We start from the raw sequence: 24,201 nt of genomic DNA on the forward strand, positions 1-24,201 counted from the left end.
CATATATTTTCAGACTTTTCCACTATTTCATACAATAGGGTCACATTCTTTTACTTATTTAGGATTTGGCAATTGGGAGTTGTTTAATTGTCACTAATGCCTTTTAAAATGAAGCAAAGCAGGTCTGGAGATTAAGCCTCTCTTATTTGTACAACACTGTTCAAATATTTTACTTGTGAATTCACATAAGCTGCTTTGAACATAACATTTTAAAATATTTTCTTCACAAAAGACTTGATGCAAATGAAACAAATTACTAGTTTGGAAATTGTCATATTTTTGAAACTGCTACTTTATTTTCTGCTTTTGATATGCTGGAAAAATTGAAACACTGCTACTTTTTTTATCCTTCAAATTGCCTTAATGATATGCGACAATTTTTTTATTGTTGCAGGTCATCAGAGGAAACAAAGCATAGAACATGGGAAAACAGATAAAACCAAATTCAAGAAATACCCCTTTTCTCCCACAGCAGATACATGTGTATAGCATTCATTGTTCTGTCTATTTAAATTGTGTTGTGTACATTCATTGTAAATTGGAAATGCATTAATATGTTTGAGAGAGACACTGAACACTGTTGTTACAGTTCCTTATTTACAGTTGGCAGATATGGAAGTCTCAGTCAGTAATATTTTATAAATTCTTACATGAGGGCTTTTTCATTGCAGCACCACATAATTACAGTTAGTCTGGATGTGTAAACATTTGCTATTATTTGCATTTTCCCTAATTGCAACATGAATTAATCCCAACACCACTTAAAAAAATCCTATTTATTTCCAGTTGTAAGCAAGTTACTTCTAAAAAGTATTTAATAGATTTTGTTTTTTGTTCAGCAGGATTTCACCCATCAAAGCCTTTGGCATTATGTCTTATCTCTGTTACTAAGAATAGTTTGTGTTTCTAATTTATTACCTTATTGGTACTTTAAATATTTAGCTCTTTTGATCACGAAAACTCATCAAAGCAAAAGGGACATAATTCTATCAAATCCTGAGAGGAAATGATTGGTCAGAATGGTTACTTCCCTTGATATAGTTTATGGCTGTGTAGCACTTTAAGCAATACAGAATCGTTTCAGTAGAAAGTAATCATCAGGGAAAATTGCTTAAACATCTTAATAAATTTGACTTCTTTTATTCAGTTCTCTGATATGATATCAGGATGTGAAACGTTTGTAATTTATATTTTATGTATTTAGAGGGATATTAGTATTTGCTTGTATAATACAAATGGAACATTATTATTAATACTTCTTAAGTTAGATTCATCCCTGTGATTCATTTTAATGTTGTAATACTAAACCCTTCCTGTCATCATTATTTTCATTGCATGGATTTATTAGCTCACCAGGAATACAGTTGGGGCATGTATGTTGACCCTTATCCATCCACACATCAGCTTATGCATCTACCAGTCTTGATAATTTTTTTGTGTACACAGGTTTCTTTGGCACCCTGGTATCCAAAGTAAAAGTGACCAAACAAGTTACATTATGTATGATCCTTAGTTTTAAATGATCTTGTAATTATATCTCTCTTGCAAATTGTGCAGTTTAATCAGTATGGTAAAAATGTTTTTTACAAATACTATTAAAGTGCTACAATTATTTGGTGGTGGTTGTGTGTGGATGGGAAGGTATTTCTGTTCACTGAAATTGCTACAGGTTTGTCGACTTCATATACTTATTTGTCAGACCTGAATAATATAAATGTTTATCACATATCACTCACTCAAATGATTCCGATATTTCTCTGACACATATCATAACATTTTTATATCTGATATAATGTGTATCTGATAAATGATTGTATATAAATTTGATATCCCAATATTCTACTGCACTTAAAATTTATATAAAATTATTGTAAGCAAAATTAATTATATCCATGAAATGTTCCTGCTAAAAATGTATTCCTAGTTGCAAAATCTACATGCACTGGAATCATTATCTTTGTTGTTGTGTACTTCATCCTTTTCTTAATTCAAGATATGATTTAATTCTGTGACTTTTTACATCAGTGCACTCTTTAGAGGTCAAAAAAGATTTTTGCCAAATATGTTTACCATAATATTATTATAATAATGACTTTGTTTAAAGAGGGTAACTCAATTAGTTAAATACAACTAGTCTCCCTTGATGCACTGTTCTGTATAGATAGGAAACAAGTATAAAATTATAAAGTATTTTGAGTCACATTAGGGCAGAGTCTCTTTGTACACGTTTTCTCGCCTGGACCTGTGGGTCTTGGGTGTTATTTTCAGTCCTGTGATATAAATGATAGTTTGGTTATATACGCAATAACAGTGTTAAGAAATATATGAGAGGATTTCTGAGTTTTTCTGATATTGCTGAATGGTTTGCATATTTTGAGAAATTATTGAATGTTAAGTTAAAAGTGAATACAAAATTTGGAAACAAGGTTATTTTTACAATGAAGCTCACGATGCAATTGTGATCTCTCTGAACAGTATCATATCGATCTAAATCAACCCAACACTCTGGAAGAGATTCATAAAGTTCCCAAGGCATGGAAAAAAAATAATGCATCATAGTATTGTAAAAACAATTTTTTTATAGTAATTGTGTCATTACGTTTTAAGATCTTTCAAGAAGGAATTTTTCCAGTCATGGTGTGAAGGAATTATTTGTCCATTGCCTAAGGGGAGGGAAGCCATATTAGTGCAGTTGATAGAGCATCATGTTCATAATCCAGAAGGATTGCAGGTTCAATAGCCATCTAGACTGGTGCCATAAAAATAGCTAAAATAACAAACGATTGTACAAGGGTCGGAGTAAAGAGGCTTTAAATAATTATCATTGAATTTTTCTTTTGTATGTTTTTGAAAAATTTCTTTTATTAATGATGGAATAACATATTGGGGAAATATTCAAGAATTGCTCTCTGAAAATCAAGAAGATACAGGATTGAAAATATTACATAGACAATATATTTGTTATATATATGTGTGTGTGTGTGTGTGTGACTTGGATTTTTAACATAGCTTTAACCATTTTTCTGTCATATCGCTACGATGTCTGCAGTGTGGCAGTTTATAGTGATGCCTAGCACTGGGGCATCATGCTGCATGATGTCCCACCCAGTCACATTATCCTGACGCCAGGCCGACCAGTCCTAACACTTAACCTCTTAATGCTGAGCGCCAAGCAAGGCAGCTGTTAATATCACTTTTGTAAGTCGTTGGTATGACTCAGCCAGGTATTGAACCCACAGCCTCCCATACCCGAGGCGGATGCTCTAACCTCTATGCCATTGGAGCAGTTATATTTATTATATATGCTTGTATTATTAAAAAGAAAAGAGAGCATTGTTATGGTGTTTTTGTTGACTTTTCCAAAGCTTTTGATGGTGTACGGCACCATATTTTTTAAAAAAAAGAAGAAATTTACTTCATGATAAACTTGTTAAAATTATTCTATCAGTATATACATATAAATATTTGAAAATACTTTAAGTTTTCTGTGGTGCACGCCAAAGATATATCTTAAGTCCACTCTTTGTTTTCTTTGCAAGTAAATATTTTCATTGGTTGAAAATGAATGGTTGTAAAGAAACAAAGTTCAAAAGTAGGTGATATTGCTGTCATATGCTGAAGATAAATTCTAATATTGCTGACAAACCTTATATCTTCTCTAAAATAAAATAATAAACCTTCTGCTTTTATTGTGGAATGAGACCGAAACTATGCAGTGGCTCTTATACAAAGGTGGGGCATATAAAAAAAGATTAAGATTTTTTATTGAACAAACTTTATTCACTTTGTTTAAGTTTATATAAATGTCTAGGCAAATATCAGTTTATTTCTGGTCTCATTTGACCGTGTTATTTTGCCAGCCTTTTTACATGCATAAAAAATTAATGGATGAGTATTTTTATTGTGTTGAAAATGTTCAGTAAGGTTTTATAATTACATCCTTAGAACAAAAAAAGATGCCTCAAATGATACTGTGTTGAGAGAGATGAGTCTTTACCAGTTGTCAGGTAATTATTTAATGAAATGTATTTATTTGGGATTAAATGTTATGCAAATGGACTTGAGAAATTTCAATGCATCTTATCAAATCTTGAAATCACTTGATGAAATAGAAATAATGAAAAGGCATTTCATGTAAACAGTCATCTACTTAGACTACAGTTACAGGGTTTAGATGGTATATTGTATCAGGATACATTTTTTTTATAACAGCACTATGTGTACATCTAATTAGCCATATGCAACATATTTTTCTTTTAAAATATTTTTTTGGATATTTTTTATTATAATACAAAGGTTTTTACTCCACTCTCAGATGTGTTTCTCATAAGGTTTTGATTATACTGTTTATGTTGATGGGCTGCTAGCCTGCATTTATCCTACATAAATGCTTACTTACCTAATTAAGCTCAATATGTGTAAAATTCAGTCTTTCAGTAGACACTCAGCATTGTATGACTAAAAAGGTAAGTCTCTGTAAGAACATCTACTTGGCTTCAGAGAAGAATATTTATAAATTCTGGAACCATTTCAAGTCCACCAATATGCAGTGTTTCTTGTAATATCTGTAACCAAGTATTTCTTTGGCACAATGTGCAGCATATCTTGTTTAATTTTATTTTAAAAAATGACAGATTTGCCAATTCTTTCTTACACAATGGAGTTATATGCTTGCATGAGGATTAGAAATGTATAGGTAGATGCTGCATTTTAATACTTAGTCCAAATTTTGAAACTTTGGCATACCCCATGAAGTCGGTATAAGCTTATCCAGATTGCTAATCTGTTTAAATTATTCTTGAAATGATCAGTCTGTATATATAGTCATGACCACTGTTGGGATGAACATTAATTACACCAATCAAGGCCCTCTTTGTTAGTATAATCACAAGTTAAGCAATAAACCTCTTAATTGATAATTCAGTCAAACACATACATTCACTTAGTATACTTCATAATAAACAAATTTGCACACATACATTATCTCGATTTGAGAGCATACATCCATCAAAAAAAGAAAAAGATGACTAGATATACTGCTTGTGTTTATATTTGTGAGTGGTAGGCTATCACTCAGATTGCCATATGTAACTGCTTATAAGTCGAGTCAAATTGCAAACAATAGAGATCTTGAGCTGCCATAACATAATACAGCTGCACCAGTCAGGATATGTGTTTGTTTAACTGATTATTCCTAACAAACTGCATAGGCCCAGATCTGCAGGCATATTATATGACGGCAGATCTGGGTCTGTGCGAGTTGCGGTTTGGCTCTTCTTATAATCTAGTGTATAGGGTAGTTCATGCTTTTCCTCATTTCCTCATGTATTTTTTCAATAAACATTTTTTCACTCATACCAGCCAGTCTTCTGTTAAATCTGGGCTTATGAATTTATGTGCAGAAAGGTCTTGAATTAAATATTATTTTAACACAAGTCTGAAAATAGCCTAGCACAACTTTTAAAAGGCACGTTTTAAAAACCATGTCTGTGACTTTTAGTTTTGACCACATAATATAAACATTAATTTCTAATGAGTGGCCCCGAGTGCTGAGTGGTCTAAAGCACTCGCCATTCCAGATCACTGCCATCTCACCTCAGTCTGCGTGGGTTGAAGTCCCAAGCTCAGCTAATGTGGGTATGTGAGAAAGTTTGCCAGTAGCTTCTCATGGGTCGGTGGTTCTTCCTGGGATTTTCCAGAGTTCTTTCTCCACCAGCTATACTGGCTACCATGTATGTGCTGAGAATGGCATTAAACCCTACAACAACAACAACTTTGTAAAATGGAAGCAAGTGCATCAGTGAATGAACTAAATCAAAAGGGTCCTTGAATCATATAACTTTTGCTTGTGCATTTAAAGAAAGAATTTTCCAGTTAAAGTTTTGAGACAATTTATTCTTATGTTATTTATTGCACAGTACTGCAATTTAATCATGGAGACAAAACTTTTGTAGACTAAATGAAACGCCTTGTTTATAAAGGAAGTGATGCATGTACTGTGACGTGATATTTTGGTCTTTACCTGGTACCCTTTTTTGTACAAGGTTCATTTGTGTGTGAATTCACAAGTGCTATATTTAGCCTATGTTGACCATGTTATGATGTTCACAATTACCTCGTCATTATCCGTAAAAGAAATGAACTCAGCAACTGTGTAAAGCCCCATATTTCCTGTAATGTTGGCATTTGTCTATAATGATATAATATTAACCTTAGAGGTACATGTATACTTTAACCACCTCTCATTTCAGTATTGAAAACCTGACATTAGGAAACAAACATCAGTAGAGATAATTAGATACTTTACGGTATGAATAAAATGTTGGTTCTGGACACGGATGAAATATGGCCACTTGTGAGGCATAAATTTGACATTTTTGGCCTCAAATACTGGCCACATGCTTCAATAGAGGGGTGGCCACCCATGAGTGGTATTTTTTTTTACACAGACTCAATACTGAGACAACTGGCCACATAGAGTAGATGGCTGCTGATGAGATGCCTTTTATTAATGACATAACTAATTTTGCTGAAAAAAAATAATTTATCAGCAGTGCTCACAGTCACATCAAGCAGACCATCTTGTACTCAATACAAAACACTAAATTGTATATGATACTTGTTGAACAGTATGCATTCGAAGAAATTTCGTCAGAAAGCATTCTACAACCCTACTACTCTTAAATTTAGTGAGTAGGAAGTAGTCAGACGAGTGATCTTAGACCAACTTGATCCTCGTGTTTTAAGGAGCAGTTGCCCATTACTGCTGGATAGATCCCTTCTGCATCCAGAGTTTCTGTTTAAGGCCCCACACAGCAAATTATAGTTAGCGGTAAACTTTGGAATGCGTCAAACTTTAGAAAGGCCTGGTGTGAGAGAATTAAAGCTAATGTTCCTAACTTTGGTCAAGTAATGCAAAATATTTTAAGATATATATATATATATATATATATATATATATATATATATATATATATATATATATATATATATATAAAAAATAGGGGTACTTTGTAATTAACCTCATTCAATTTTCAGCTATTATAGCTATGTATCGCTCCTCTTGCGACAATTTACAAATAATTGATTTAACATTTGCCTTTGGAGCATTTTTACTAAATAAATACTGAAAATTATCTTTCTCTGTTCCTTCCACTTTTTTTGCATAGCCACTATCTCAGTTGTAGAGCACCTGACCTATAATCCAAGGGTCACAGGTAAGAGACTCACCCAGACCAACCTGGATCATCCTCGTGATTAGCCATCATATAATGCACAGTCAGATCAGGGGATATGTTGTTTATTCTGCTGATTTTTTCTTAAAAAATGTGTGTGTGTGTGTGATTTGGGTTTTTAATGTAGCTTAAAATTAACAATTTTTGAGTCATATCGCTATGATGTCTGCAGTGTGACAGTTTATAGTGATGTCTTAGCACTGGGGCATCATGTCACAGACATGTGGCCTCATGTCCCACCCAGTCACATTATCCTGACACCTGGCCAACCAGTCCTAACACTAACCTCTTAATGCTGAGCGCCAAGCAAGGAAGCTGTTAGTACCATTTTTGTAAGTCTTTGGTATGACTCTACCTGGTATCGAACCCACGACCTCCCACATTCGAGGCAGACACTCTAACCACAAGGCCACCGGAGCGGTCCATTCTTAATAAATTGCATGGACCCAGATTTGCTGGCAGATCTGGGTCTATGCAGTTTGCAGTTAACTGGACTTAAAAGCAAGTACAATGTATATGTAGTACATCATTATTATGGAAACATTTTGATTTTGCACATTGTGTAAAATCCTTTTCTAAAAATGGTAATAGCTGAAAGAGTAGTATTGTTTAATATTATATTGTACATTAAATAAATTTGGAAATTATTATATTATTCGGAATTTGAAAATTTTCAATTTCCAATAACCAATTTTATTGATAGTATAGGGTAAAATGCTGTATGATCATACATGTCTAATATGGTTTCTAAGCTTATGTTTTAAAAGGGTAATATACGCTATGCCTATACTTGTATAACATGATACTATCTAACCTTATCTTGGTATAGGGTGAGACACTATGCTTATTCTTGTATAAGATTAGACTTTCTAACCTTATTCTGGTATAAGGTAAGATATTCTTTGCTTACTCTGGTATAAAATAAGACACCATGATATTATATACTTATATAACATTATGCTGTCTAACCTTATTCTGGTATAAGGTAAGACACTCTATGCTTATTCTGATATACATTAAAAGATCCTAATATTATGCTTGTATAATATTATAATATCTAACCTTATTCTGGTATAGGGTAAGACATGCTATTCTTATTCTTGCATAATAGTATACTTTCTAACCTTATTCTGGTATAAGGTAATACACCCTAGTCTTGTATAAGATTAGACTTTCTAACCTTATTCTGGTATAAGGCAAGACACCCTAGTCTTGTATATGATTAAACTTCCTAACCTTATTCTGGTATAAGGTAATACACCCTAGTCTTGTATATGATTATACTTTCTAACCTTATTCTGGTATAAGGTAAGACACATTAGTCTTGTATTTGTACAAGATTAGACTTTCTAACTTTATTCTGGTATAAGGTAAGGTAATTTTTCTAAATTATGAGACTTTCTAACCTTATTTTGGTTTAAGGTAAGGTATTTTTTTTTAAATTAGATTTTCTAAACTTATTCTGGTATAAGATATGTTATTTTTATAAGATTAGACTTCTGGTACAAGTTAAGAAACCTGTATAAGATGAGACTTTCTAACCTTATTCTTGTATACGGTAAGACAACCAAATCTTGTATTTTTTTAAAAATTGACATTCTAGCTTTGTTTGGGTATGATGTAAGACACCCCATTTTTTTTAATAAGATGAGACATTTTAACCTTATTGTTTGATATAGGTTAAGATGCTCTATTATTATACTTGTTTAAGATTAGACATTATATCATTATATTAGGTTTCAAATATAACAAACACCATTTTTAAAAATTCATGTATTTATTAATGTGTAACAAATTTCAAACCAGTATCATGTGACTAACATTCAAATATGGAGAAAGGTTGACAGAATGATAAAATAGGTATGGAGACAATCTCAGTGAGTACCCTGTTGCACGCTGACATAAAATAATTGATATGAAACTAAATACAAAAGGATTTAACATAGGTCTCTTACAAGTTATATTGAGAAAAATATACCAGATTACGTTAATGTTGTCTTCCCAGAAAAATAATATACATGTTTTAGGACACATTGAAACCAAATTAAATGCTAACCACAACAATAATCTATTTCACTGTAAGGGGTACAATAAACTAGTTTGCAGGGAGAGACAGCACAGTAGGTCTTGTATATATTAGGGAAGATGTAAATGCAGAAAGGCTACTTGACTGCGAGTCCCATGAAATTGAGAGTATCTGCATTGAAATGTCTCAAAATAATTTAAAATAATTCCTAGTTGATTTCATTTAAAGGCCACCAGTTCCTCCAAAGCAATTTGGAATGATAACTTTTTGAAACAAATGGAAAATGTTTTTGCACAGGAAAAAGAAACATATACTTGTCAATATAAATAAGGAACTTCTAAATACTCAAATAAGGAACAACTGGATGAAATTTATTGAATCATTAGGCATAGACCAGCTGGTAAAAAACCCACAAGGGTAACATAAAAAGCAAGCGCTCTTATTGATCACATTTATATCAACCTACCAGACTATGTGGCTTGTGTTGATATACCGAATGTTGGTCTTAGTGACCACTATCCTACTTTTTTGACAAGAAATGTTAAATACAAGAGAAATAAGAAAAATCTACACAAAACTATCACTTGTAATTTTTGTAATGGAGTATAATTTCTCAATGACTTATATAAAGTTCCATGGAATAAAATCCAAATTTTGGTTGACATATAGAAGAAAATCTGAGTTTGAGGATGTACTTATTTATGAATGTAGTCTCTAAGCATGCACCACTGAAAGTACATACAGTAAAAAAATGAAATCCAACTTAGTTTGATTACTACTGAAATCATAAATGCTATGAAAACTAAAGACCAAATCATGCATATCGGTACTATACATTAAGGAGACAAAAAATTACAACTATGATTAAAAAAGCTATATAAAAAAAGATTATCAATCATTGCTTAAAACACAAAAATAGCATCACAAACTTCATTTGGAAGTTCTTCAATGAACACACTGGAGGAACACAGAAAGATCAGACAAGTAAAATTCACTCTTCTGGTAAATGACACAATAGTCACTGATGACACTAACATTGCAAATGTTTTCAATGAATTTTTACCAACATTACCACAAAGCTAAAATAACCAGTGATAAATAACATCTTTAATGAACTAAAAAGTTATGCAGCAGCAACATCTCTAAGGAGGAATGTTTTTCTCTATCCCACCATGTTTAAAAATATTGGATTACAAAATGTCTCTGTGAACTTGATACCAAGAAAGCTAAAAGACTTGATCAAATCGGTCCACGACTCATTAAATCTTCTGTCTTGGCTATTTTAGATAGCAGAACATTCAGAATAAATTTAATTAATTTCATCTCTCCCCAAAATATGGACAACTGCAAAAGTAATTCCATTTCACAAATGTGGTTCTAAGGATGATGCTGATAACTACTGGCCAGTCTCAATAATCCAAAATGGTTAACATTGATTGAAAAATATGTCCATGACTCATTCATGTCATATTTAACTAAACAATAGCTGTTACACCCTAATCAATCAGGCTTTAGACAGAAACATTCATGAGAGACTGTCTTGATCTCCCTAACTAATAAATGTCTTAAAGCACTTGACCAAGGTAGAATGATAGGATCTGTATTAGTTGATATCAAGAAAGCTTTTAACATTCTGTAGTTGTTAAGAGACCTGGAAGGCTATGAAGTGTTTATGTCTGTAGTCTGTGTGCATGGATCAGTGTTTTCTGTCGTAGTTCATTTCACACAGCATTTATAATTTTATATCTGTAGTAGTCATTTTTCAGGTCTTTGTCATTAAATGAAGCCAAGAGTATATAATTTGTTTCACATGAAGTATTTAAAACTAGTTACGTAGCTTTAGCTACATGTAATGATGCTGATCTTAAAATGTATTGCGCTATGCCTGCATATAGGATAAAATTGACCATGGAATGAACTAGCATAATACCAGAAAGCTTGACATCGTATGCATGTGTGTTTTTGTCTTTCTCAAAATGTTTTTGTATTGTATGTTCTCAAAGATGGATTTAACATGTTTCTGTTTTTGTTATATATTTGTTGTTGTTTTTGTTTGATTTTAAAACAACTAAGTCAGGCAATGCATAAGATACCAAGGGTTTCTATTTTTTAAAGTAGTTCTGAGCACATGGACACCTTGACTGAGATGACTGGTCTGAGATGATTAGACTGAGATAAGAAAAGTAAGGTTATCAAAACAGCTAGATTTAACTGTCACATGGGTGAAGAAATGTAAATAAACAGCGTAATCCATATATGTTTATGCATAATGTGTAATGAAGTTTAAAAAAGTGTAATGATTACGACAAAAGTGTAATGGTTGGCATATATACTTATACATAAAAATTTAACTCTTGCTTGACCCAATTTTTTAAAATTCTATTGAGTGATAAAAATTTGAAAATTTACATGTCCTTGTTCCATCTAATTTATATTAGTAAGTATCATACTCTTCTACTTTCTCTTTAATTCTTTTTGGTAAGTGACCTGATTGTGTAAGATTGAATCCCCAACACCATATCTGGGCTGGTGACACATCTTCTGTCCATACTATTCTTTTTCTCCTCTCCCCAGTAGCTCTGATTGTACAAGCTGACCAGCTGCCACTCATAGATCCCTTGTACCACTTTATTTTTATTTGACTTTCCAACATCTCAACAACCTGGCCTATGCTATTATACTTATAGCATTGTCTTTTTGTGTGTAGATACTTAGAATTTTTTGTTAAATTGTCTTAGTTTTATGACTGACAATATTACCTCCTAAAATTAATTGCATAGCCAAACTAAAACTTATATACAATAGTTACAAACTACATAACCCAATCTGCTGTATCACAGTGTGCATGCAGATTAGATCTTACATTGTTTGTTCAAGTGATTACTCCCAACAAACTGTATAACCAGATCTGCCGGTGTAGGTCAGTGCAATTTGCAGTTTAACTAGTCATATAAGCAAGTATGCATGGCACTTACTTTTGCTGGGTATTGTATCTTTGCCTCTGCCATCTATATTTGAATCGTCATCCATGCTCCCTATTTCAGGCTCTGTTAAAACAATAATTATAATACATAACTGTTGTTCATAAATATATATATCTCCTTGAAATGTTTTCTTTAATTTTCCTTAAGAGAAATATGCTGTTTAAACTACATATGAAACAGTAACTGGAAATTTTTTGTTTACATTTTTATGACATATTTTTTTATATAAACTTGTATCAAAGGATAATCAAGGCGATATGGCGAGTTAATATTTAAAATACTTTATGATCAAAAACAGTATTTATTTAATGTGTCAAAATACATCACACTATTTAAAATGGTAAGATATGAAAACTATTTAATACTTAACATTATTACTTTTTGAAATACACATCGAAGGAACTTACTTGACATTTTTACAAAGTTTGATTGATAGACCATAAATTTTAGAATGCTATGCATGTCCTAATTTTATATCTTTAAAAAATCAATAGGATTAGTTAAGGTTAAAGTGATGTCAAATATGATGTAAGGATGTTGATGGCAAGTGGAAATAAAAGTAACTGAAAAGTTTTTTCTTATCATTTTTAAATTCTAAAACATACACATAGACAAATATATATAAACACAAACATCATGACCTTACCATGTTGCTTATTTGTTTTGTCAGAATCTTACCTTCTGCAAGAAGCAAATAGGCTTCAGTTGACTTGTTTTGGATTACACAAGTATAATTAGATTCATCATCAAATGATGCATTATTAGGGTATGAAAATAGTACTTGGTCGTAATGGCCCAATGAGAATCACTTTGTAGCATATCACCATCCTTTAACCAATTGGCTTCTAAATTGGGTATGTTAACTTTGCATGTGAACTTAACTGTTGACCCCAATGTCACTTCCTTATCAAAAAGCTCATCATCAATATTTAAATGATAATCTACAAATTTAAAGACAAAAATGTTTTAAATTTTATTGTAAATATGTTGTAAAGACAAAACTTTTTGAACCTTTGCAATACATAATCAAGAAAAAGGGCCTTTATTTTTAGTATTGTGTAAAAAAAAAAAATTATTAAAAAAAAACAAATGAAAATTTGTTATATTGGCTTTTTTTAATAAATATAAAGCACTCTTATATCAGTATCTTCATAATACAATTATATTCTTTACCAATACTATATTTTTTGTCACTTTAGTTTCATAGGACTGGCAGTTCTAAAGAAAACTACACAATACTAACTTTTTCATGAAAATTAAGTTAAAATTATCAATACAAATAGCATTATAGTCACATAGCGAGTTGCACAAGCCAAAACTAGGCATCAATTTAATTTTGTTAAATACATGCACTTACCAGTCCGTATTTCTTCCTCAAAATTATCCATATTTTGGTATGGTGAGTGCAACTTTTACAAATTAAACTGCAAAATATAAAATATTTTTTTTCAAGAAATTATGCTTTCATCAAATGAAAATTATACTATCATTAAAAAATGGTTCTTAACTGTCATCACTTTAATGGCTATCATGCAGTTTTTTTTCATTTCATTTCGTCCTCTGATACTCGTATAAGCTAACCATGCAATGACTTGACAATAGTATTTCATTATATGTGTCAACTGAGTTTTAATGATGGAAATATTCTTCTTCAATAAACAAAATATTTAACAACTAAACAAAAATGAAATAAACTTTAATATTCAACACAGGGGAAATGAAAGATTTTTTTTGTTTTAAATATATCAATTAGGTGTCACTGACAATATAAGTTTCTTTTTTAAAAAAATCGTGTATGTTTTCCTTATTAAATTATCCAATAAAATTAAAAGTGTAACATTTATAATTATTATAATTTATGGCTGCAAAGACTAATCATAAAATAATTTATAATATATGTTTATACATGTTAGCATAAGTAATAAACTTACCTCTCAATCAGTTTGTTCTTTGTTACTTGTGGGCTTCTTTCTTTTTTTGTTTTAAGCATATGCGCAGTTTGAGTTTGATAACAATTGGAGATACCTTGTCACTATCTGTTGACAGACGAATCAATTTGGGGAATGTGCCCATACTGCTCCGATTAAGCTGAAGTAATTTCGCATTATTGGCTTACACGCCTACCTAGTTCGCGCCGTTCAGCAAATATCATCTGGCTTTATGTGAAAGAAATTAACAACAATGTCGTGGTGTTTTGAGAAGAGTCTGGATCAGATATTTCTTTTGACTAATGAAAGGTGGGCGGTGTCATCAACCTCATTTGAGATCATACCTCATGCAATGCACGCAACTCATGGGAGTAAATCTAAATCAATATGGGTAAGTTGACTTTGTCACAAAATTTATTTAATTATTTAGACTTAAATTTTTTAAAGTATATGTGAATATAAATAATATCAAAGGTTACAATTTTTAAAAAACATTACAATATAGTTGAATTTCATTTAATTTATTTTTGTTATAGTATTATAAAAAATTTCATATTTGTTTTTAAAATGGAAATTATACAATAAAATATAACCTTAACAATGCAAAATATTGCTTCAAAAAGAAATTATTGGAAGAAATTGAGATATTTTTGTAGTGAATATCATAAATGAAATTTACTAATAATAGATAAGCAAAATTTGTATATCAATAAGTCAATTACATAAACTTAATTTTTGTAGACTGCAATGATCATTTTTTTAAGACTTTATAGCATAAATGACAGAAAAGAATCATAATAATAAAATACACAAATTTCTGTTACAGTTCTCATTTGATGGCTGCAAAGTGGGGAAAAGAATGGATCGAGATCTATTCAAAGCCACAAATTTATTTTCGATGGACTTTGAGTCCTGTTCCCAGAATAGTACATTTTTGGCAATACTGTACAAGCATGGCATTTTAAGAAAAAGGAAACCATGCAGTAAATTATCAAATTTTAATTATAGTTTATAAAATAAATTTTCACTTAACACATATTTACATACTTTTTTATTAGCTATAGTTTAAGCTAGACAAAAAATGAGGTTTAATTATGGTGATACCAGTATGCAGTCAACCCAGTTTAATTTTGCTGGCAATTGCAGAAATTTATTTAAACAATTATGACGTTATTATAGATTGAATGTTAGTAAAAAGTAACTGAAGTAGATAAATGATGATATATATGCTTATTTGTATCTATATACAGATTTAACAAATTTAATATTGTAACCACTGTCAAATTTATGATATGCATGGTAGATTGTTGTACACAATGAATGAGTCTTGAAATATAGATAACATCAGAATTGTGTGGTTTATTTTAAAAGGTTTTCTACATTTTAATAATATTGCAAAGGTATAAACCAATCTTAATCATATTCAGATATTTAAATTTTGTACTAACTAGGATTAACTTATGCATTACTGTTTATATGACACATCTATAACCAGTCATAAAATGGTTGCATTATGATGTGGACATTAATGATAATTAATTTAAATTTAAAAATTTACTATAATTATAACTGCAATAATATGTAATCATATTATCATGGTGAAGCTTTTGAAAGCTGCACTGTAATGTACTTAAACATGTATGCTGTATGTAATTAACTTAATAAGACAATAGTATGATGAATATATGATCTATAAAAAAACTACTTTAAATTCACTTTATTTATTGCAGGTCAGTAAGAGGTTACCATAGATAGGTTAAAAGAACCTGATGAAAAATATCTTTGCAGACAACTGAAGGATGGTTGGATATGTTTTAGCCATTTACAAAATTATATAAAAGTAGAATGTATTTTTTGTTAATTTTGTCATCTTCAACAAAAGGATATAAACATTATGTCATGAATTAGTTATCAATTATGCTACTATTATAATATTTATCCAAAACAACCACTATTATACATTGTACAGAAGAAAAAAATATTTTCCATAGTTTTTATGGCAGGTTTAATAAGTCATGTTAGATAATTTGCAGATGAACTATAATAGTTTCATTTTATTTACCATAGCTGAATTTTCAGTCATTATATTTGTTAGTATATGTCATTAAAAATATGCACAGTTCTTGTGTTATAAAGAATAAATAAAATAAATATAATTTTACCGAAAATTGCAATAAAGATAGTTTACTAATAACAATATATGAATCTAATAAACATACATACATGTATGTGTCAATTGCATTTCTTAATAATTATTCACAGGTTGAGATTATCAAACAGAAAATTAGAGCACACCCAGCTCCAGTGACAACAATTTTGCCAGTTTTGGTTGACCCCAAAGAGGTATGTTTCACGTTATTTTAGTCTGAGTTATTTTTTTTTTGCTAAATAGTAATAATAGATTGTTATTGTATTTCTTAAAAGCAAAATGTAAATTTTTATTATAAGTTTTATTAATTTAATAATATTTTGATACATATTTAAATATAATTTCCTTTTCAATTAAATGATCATATTTTTTTAAATCTTAAATTTATAATAATTGAAATGAAATAAATGTTTTAATGCAATTTTTACAGGTGTCAAATATAGAAGATTTTGATGTGCAAAAAGTACATACATACACATATATGACACTTGGTGGAAATCACCTTAGGGCTGCAATTAAAATTGCAGTGGAAGAAGGTGAAAACATGCAGGAAATTATTGGGTAAGAATGTACTTAGTTTTCAAATTTTTGAAAACATAATTAAAATTGTAAATTTGAAATAGTAACATTAAGATCATTTTACGTTATTCAATAGTTAGTTTTTTATTTGACACATTACCTTGATGTCATTTGACATTTACAGTATTAAAAATATAATGCAAAATGATTATGGCAATATTTTTTTAAATTATTATAATTACAATCCTTATTTATACTGCTCAAAAGTCCAGTCAATTGCATGTAATTATGGATGAACATTATCAGGTAGATTGTCCAACAGTGAGGTTGCATACAAAATAAATCTTCCGTTCCCTGCTTATTGCATGTTTTTCCAAACAAGGGCAATTTGAGGATGCAGAACCTCAGATACGGTAATTATTTTAGATGGTATGTGGAACAAAATGTAATTAATCTATAGATCTAAGCTCAGTGCTGTATGAAAGCCATAATAACTTGTATACGTAATATATAATGATATAAATCAATATCTTTCTAGGTCCCATGAATATTTAAATTAATTATGCCACTTAAATATGCTGCTGAAATGAAAATAGTGACCAGCAGCTAGATGATGTAACACTTCATTATTGTATGTGACAATAAGTGACATAATAAGTGTTTTTTGTTTCAGGAAAATAAATGTTTTGATTATGCATCAGTAACTGAGGAACAGGCACGTCACATTGGAAATGTGCACAACATAAAGTGCAAAACATTGGATTTCACATTTTTAGTAAGTTTATAAATTATCATCCTAAGCTTTTGAACATCCTAAAACTATTATTTTGTAATTTTTTAATTTGTTATGTGTTTAGGCTCTTGCAAATGGTTAGAAGAAAAGAGTGAAGACAAGTTTTGTAAAATTTAACAATGTAGGCAAAAAATAAAATCAACTGGCATGGTAACATAAATGTCATCCAATATCAGATTACAAAATACAAATTTTTAATACAAGGGTACAGAAATGGCATACAAGTTTTATTATTTATTGAACACTATGTTTGTATTTAATTTTTTTCAGACATCATAACAAATCCCACTGTTGCTAACTATTCAAAACCCAGCAGTATTGCCTGTAGTAAAAATCTTCACCGGTTCTGTATATAATAATTATTTGCATGCCTTGGAATAACTAGTTTTGTTTACATCGTAATAATAATGACAACCAATGCTAACCAAGTCAAAGATTTTGACGTTAAAAATGAATTAGTTCATCTACCATTGGAGGAATTAACAAAGGTGGAGGCAAAACATTTATACATAAATCCCGATAACGAATAGAAATGCCCAACCACGCAAATGGAATGTCTATATTAGTGAACTTTGCAATTTTACGTTGAAGTATGAAGGCTAGATATAGCCCTCATCCATAATTAAATTGTAATTTTAAAAAAATGTAGCCACCACCAAAATCAAAGCCTAAAAATTGCGTGTGCGCAAGAGAGAAAGAGAGCGAGAGAGAGAGAAACGCACGTCACACTAACCTTTGATACAGTGTATAAATCATCTGGTTCATTGTGGTTCACATAAACGATGCACTTTTCGTCACTAATAATAACAATGTTCTGCCCCATACTTGGAATCTCGCGAAACACATCGACTTCAAAGTGAATAAAAATCCTTATTTTGAGGTATTACAAAATACCATTTTGACACATTTCATTGGGAACGTTGATGAAGGTTGCTGCTGACAATGCAGGACATCAGAATACATTCTGGTATCTTCTGCAAGCCAAGTTTTGTTTACGCGCATTCATACAATTAGTCATTATTAATGCGCAGTGCTCAGGTTGCATTAATAAATTGAACATATATAAACGAAACAAAACTAAATAATTTGATTGTTTCAGTTATACAGTGTTTTCAATAAATGATAATGATTAATCAGCTTCTCATTAATTATTTAATAAAAAGCTTGTTGAATGAATCATAAAATAATTGGCCACTGCTTCACAGTGTAGGATAGTATTAAGTATATTTTACTATAGTATTTTATATCGTGAAAATTGTAAACATAAAAAGTGTTTCTGATACAATTCACAAAATATTAACATCTGTTATAAATAATGATATATGTTTCATGCAGTATTTTTCATAGGTATAAATCATTATATTAATTGCCCCTTAATTAAATTTTATTGCAACAGGGGTCTGTTCTTGGACCTGTTATCTTCATTCTGTACACTCAATTGCTCTCAAGTGTCATAGATCATCATCCAGTGTCTCACCAATTGTACGCTGATGACACCCAAACATACAAGTCTAGCCACCCAACTGAAGTTGATGCTACCATCCAGGGTGTAGAAAGGTGCATTTCTGATGTGAAATATGGATGACATGTAACAAGCTGCAGATGAATGATGATAAAACTGAGGCCATTTTGATCACAACACAAAAACTTTCTCAATCACATCCTTTACCTCAAACAATAAATATCAATACCAACATTAAATTCACACAATCAGTACGAAACCTAGGTGTTACTCTGGACAGTACTCTCACATTGCACCAACATGTCATGAACATATGCAAGGCTGCATATCTTGAGCTGAGACGCATCAGCTCAATTTGCAAATATCTTTCAGTTGATGCCACTGAAATACTTGTGTGTTCATTAGTACTTTCAAGACTGGACTATTGTAACTCAATTCTGTCTGGTTCATCTCAATAACTGCTCCAGAAACTTCAAAAAGTTAAAAACACAGCTGCTTGGATCATACTTAGAGTATCACAATCAGAGCACACCTCCCCGCTGCTCTGTACCCTACACTGGCTATCCATTCGATCCAGAATCAAACACAAAATTTGTTCTCTGTGCTACATTTCACTGTTGGACTCTTAGTCCAACATACCTATCCGACCTCACCCATGTGTACACACCAGCAAGATACTTACACTCGTCTTCTGACAATCATATACTCATTATTCCCACTATGAAAACAAAGTCATATGGACAGTGTTCTTTTGCATACCAGGGCCCACCAATGTGGAATGAATTACCCACTGAACTTAGACACAAAGAGACAGTGATCACATTCATGAGAGCTCTCAAAACTCACTTATCTACTGCAAGAACAAACTTAAAGACCTAATAATGTTTCCTACCTTAAATATTCTCAGCATGTTTTTTAATGTTTTCTAATTTCTTGGTGTTTGTTTTTGTAATCATTATATGGTTTTTATCTTATAGGTGTTGTCTAATGCTGTAAAGCGCTTAGAGCTTCTAAAGATTAGGTGCTATACAAAGTCCTAATGATTATTATTATTATTGAATATTTATCAAAAAAATAAAAATTACCATTATGTTAGGGGAGATGATAAAATAAAAGGGAGGCAATAAACACTATTATGTATAGCAATAGCAGCAGTTGTTGATAACTCTACAAAATGAAATAAATAAAATAATATAAATGAAAACTTATATAATGATCAATCTTCAGTTTAACATTTTATTTTAATTGTGAGTTATGTATAAAGAGATTCAGACTCTTAATTTAACCAAAAAAATTTTTTAACCTGCCTTTTGTTATCTTTTATTTACATTTAGCATTTTGTTTTTTACTCATGAGAGCAAATTGACTAAAAATGGCCTCATCTATTTCAATATGGCCAATTTACCATCACATGGTTATGTTATTTAATGTTTAACATAACATATAAATGGCTTAAACCCCAAGAAAATAATAATAACAAGTAAAATTATGGACTGGTATTGCTCAGTTGATAGCAGGTGTGTGTCGTGGTGGGTTGGGGAGGGGTGATATATATGTAACATGTAATCAACAATATATATAACATGAATTTAATGTTCACTAACAGAAGTAAATAAACTCACCTCTGTCCACAAAAGAATGATTTACACAAAACGGTCTTCATACTGACAGAATTTGAAAAAAATCACTGCATATTTAGGTGGTAAATATGTGATGTAAATCTGAGTAAAACTGGTTCATTAAAAATGATTTTAAAATAATATAGGCAAATTGATATAACGATTGATAGGATGAGGGTTCAAAGACTAACATAACAATAATAAGTAATAAATGAATTAATAGATTGTAAAAATATTTGGATTCACAATCCTATAATGTAAGATGCGGTCATTGATAGTTACACTGATTAAAATTAAGATTAAGACCATGCTATGGAATGTTACAAGCTTTAACTCGCTCATCACTGCTGCATTTTTTAATGTTATGTTACTATGTTCAGATAGCTATTACTGTGCAGTTGGAGGGGCCCTGAATGGCCGAGTGGTCTAAAGTGCTGTCCGTTATGGATCATTGCCATCTCACCTCTGTCTGCGTGGGTTCGAGTCTCGGATTCAACTGGCCGCCATGTATAGCCTATTGTTGCTGAAAAATGGCGTTAAACCCTACAACAACAACAACTGTGCAGTTGGATCATCCCCTTTTCTATAAATAGTTATGTAGTTAATTTACTCCACTTGAATTCATCAGTTAAAATAAGGCTTGAAAAAACAGTATATGTATATTTTTAAAAAAAATAACAATACAGATTTTTATATAACTATAAATGATAGCATTTATGACAGTAGAGTTTCTTCTCTGAGTTTATCTTGCATTATTTACTCTGTGAATTGGCAATTGACATTTTATAACATCATAAACTAAGAAAAATAAAATGAAACTATTAAATGAAACTACACTAATAAGTAATAAATGAATTAATAGATTGTAAAAATTGTGCTTAGTTGACAATACATGTACATATACTAGATTTAGTCAATACTAAAATAAAATGATGAAATTTATTTTCAGATTCACAGACACACGTCAAGAAAGTATATTCCGCAAAAATTGGTGGATTTTTGTAAAGAAGCACTGTTGGAGGATTCCATGCCTGAAGTGACTGTTGAAATAACAATTTTAAAAAATGGCGTAATTGTGGAAAACAATAATTTAATTCAGTTAATGAAGAGAAAAGTTGAAAAATAATTAAAAGGGAGCAAAAGAGAGTTGGAAGTGCAACCACAGGAGGAATGGTAAAAAATATGTACAGGAAACTTGATTAATGTTTTTTTTTTATACACGAGATTGGCCAGTAATTGTTAGCATCATCCTTAGAACCACATTTGTGAATAAGTTTCTTTTGCAGTTGTCCATATTTTGCGAGAGATGAAACTGAAATACTTAAATTTATTCTGAATGTTATGCTTTATAAAATAGCAGAGGCAAAAGACTGAATGAGTCGTGGACCAATCTGATCAAGTCTTTTTGCTTTCTTGGTATCAATTTCACTGAGACATTTTTTAACAAGTTTTTTTGATACTCAGTAACTGGTGGCATAGAGAAACATACCTCCTTAAAGATTTTGCAGCTGCAGAACATTTTCAGTTCATTAAAGTTGTTTTTTTATCACGGGTTATTTGAACTTAGTGGTAATGTTGGTCAAAAAAAATCACTGAAAACATTTGCAATGTCAATGTCATCAGTGACTATGACATCATTTACCAGAAGTGAGTGAATTTTTGTGTTCAAGCAATGATTGATAATAAGTTTGTTTATTTTCCTGGTAAGACAACATTAACTTAATTGGGGCTATTTTTCACAATATACTGTGTACATGTAAGTGACCTATGTTAAAACCTTTTGCATTTAGTTTCGTATCAATTATGTATATCATCATGCAGTAGGGTACTCACTGAGATTGTCTCCATACCCATTTTATCATTCTTCCATCCTTTTTCTTTATTTAAATGTTCAAGTATATTAGTGCATTCAAAGTCACATCAGACCATGAATTTACAGTAATGTCCATTGTATTTACAGAAGTGTCCATTGAATAGTCAAGAGTTCAAGAGTCACACTAGATTCATTTAGATTTTTTGTAACCCAGTATGTAGTGCTCTATACTAGTGTGCAAAACATTTATAGTTGCAGCTGGTAAAAAATTGTTTTGAAATGCAACACATAAGTGTAAAGCTAAATTGCAACATACGGAAACTTGAAGCAACAACTGTTGTTAAAAGACCAGAGGGGTAAATAAATCATTTTGTACATATGCTCATTGAATTTTTATCATGTTATATGTGGATTACTATTTATCTGCTTGGAGTTTATTTTATTTTTGTACACATGGATTACACCTTTTCCTCACCAAGGATTGGCATGTAAAGATAAGGGATTTGTCCTTTTGGAATGTGTTTGTGTATGTGTTGAATTGTGCCTTTTATTTCTCAGTATACATATTTTAAAGTACAATAAATCCAAATCTTTATGAATTGACAGCATTTGCCACATTTAAATTGGATGTAAAGAGTCACATGATACTGGTTTGAAATTTGTTACACATTAATAAATACATGAATTTTTAAAAATGGTGTTTGTTATATTTGAAACCTAATATAATGATATAATGTCTAATCTTAAACAAGTATAATAATAGAGCATCTTAACCTATATCAAACAATAAGGTTAAAATGTCTCATCTTATTAAAAAAAAGGGGGTGTCTTACATCATACCCAAACAAAGCTAGAATGTCAATTTTTAAAAAAATACAAGATTTGGTTGTCTTACCGTATACAAGAATAAGGTTAGAAAGTCTCATCTTATACAGGTTTCTTAACTTGTACCAGAAGTCTAATCTTATAAAAATAACATACCTTATACCAGAATAAGTTTAGAAAATCTAATTTAAAAAAAAAATACCTTACCTTAAACCAAAATAAGGTTAGAAAGTCTCATAATTTAGAAAAATTACCTTACCTTATACCAGAATAAGGTTAAAAAGTCTCATAATTTAGAAAAATTACCTTACCTTGTACCAGAATAAGGTTAGAAAGTATAATCATAAGCAAGACTAGTGTCTTACCTTATACCAGAATAAGGTTAGAAAGTCTAATCTTATACAAATACAAGACTAGTTTGTCTTACCTTAAACCAGAATAAGGTTAGAAAGTATAATCATATACAAGACTAGGGTGTCTTACCTTATACCAGAATAAGGTTAGAAAGTCTAATTTGCACAAATACAAGACTAGTGTGTCTTACCTTTTACCAGAATAAGGTTAGAAAGTCTCATCTTATACAAGACTAGGGTGTCTTACCTTATACCAGAATAAGGTTAGATATCATAATACTATACAAGAATAAGAATAGCATGTCTTACCCTATACCAGAATAAGGTTAGATATTATAATATTATACAAGCATAATGTTAGGATCTCTTAATGTATATCAGAATAAGCATAGAGTGTCTTACCTTATACCAGAATAAGGTTAGATAGTATAATGTTATACAAGTATAGGCATAGCATATATTACCCTTTTAAAACATAAGCTTAGAAACCATATT

General features: G+C 30.7%; 2 protein-coding genes across 7 annotated transcripts in view; both read left to right on the plus strand.

Annotated features, from left to right (window-relative positions):
* LOC149795175 (attractin-like protein 1) overlaps positions 1–11,669 on the plus strand; it is a 167,556-nt gene extending 155,887 nt beyond the window's left edge. For all 3 annotated transcript variants that reach the window (XM_089964893.1, XM_089964895.1, XM_089964894.1), the window contains one exon: positions 395–11,669. In XM_089964893.1, the coding sequence (XP_089821019.1) occupies positions 395–489 (95 nt within the window). In that variant the 3' untranslated portion in view covers positions 490–11,669. The remainder of the gene's footprint in view (positions 1–394) is intronic.
* A 51-nt stretch (positions 11,670–11,720) lies between these two features.
* Positions 11,721–23,223, plus strand: LOC149795176 (uncharacterized). Of its 4 annotated transcripts, XM_089964898.1 has the most exons (7): positions 11,721–14,564; positions 15,000–15,156; positions 15,904–15,975; positions 16,436–16,516; positions 16,753–16,883; positions 17,515–17,616; positions 21,665–23,223. In XM_089964898.1, exons 1-3 carry the CDS (start codon positions 14,427–14,429, stop codon positions 15,909–15,911), a joined length of 303 nt encoding a protein of 100 aa, XP_089821024.1. In that variant the 5' UTR covers positions 11,721–14,426; the 3' UTR covers positions 15,912–15,975; positions 16,436–16,516; positions 16,753–16,883; positions 17,515–17,616; positions 21,665–23,223. The 4 variants fall into 4 exon arrangements, with proteins under 4 accessions (XP_089821024.1, XP_089821027.1, XP_089821026.1 ...); XM_089964901.1 differs by having other exon boundaries at positions 11,721–15,156; XM_089964900.1 differs by lacking the exons at positions 11,721–14,564; positions 15,000–15,156; positions 15,904–15,975 and having other exon boundaries at positions 15,986–16,516; positions 21,096–23,223.
* The last annotated feature ends 978 nt before the right edge of the window (positions 23,224–24,201 follow it).

The sequence above is a fragment of the Sinohyriopsis cumingii genome, chromosome 7, assembly GCF_028554795.1.
Source record: "Sinohyriopsis cumingii isolate HCF-2022 chromosome 7, ASM2855479v2, whole genome shotgun sequence".
In the NCBI taxonomy this organism is placed as follows: domain Eukaryota; kingdom Metazoa; phylum Mollusca; class Bivalvia; order Unionida; family Unionidae; genus Sinohyriopsis; species Sinohyriopsis cumingii.

Excerpts from the sequence above, each read along its gene's own strand:
- LOC149795176 (XM_089964898.1), top strand. The coding sequence starts at position 14,427 with ATGTCGTGGTGTTTTGAGAAGAGTCTGGATCAGATATTTCTTTTGACT. Across the intron at positions 14,565-14,999 it reads GTAAATCTAAATCAATATGG|TTCTCATTTGATGGCTGCAA; the intron begins GTAAGTTGACTT and ends TTTCTGTTACAG.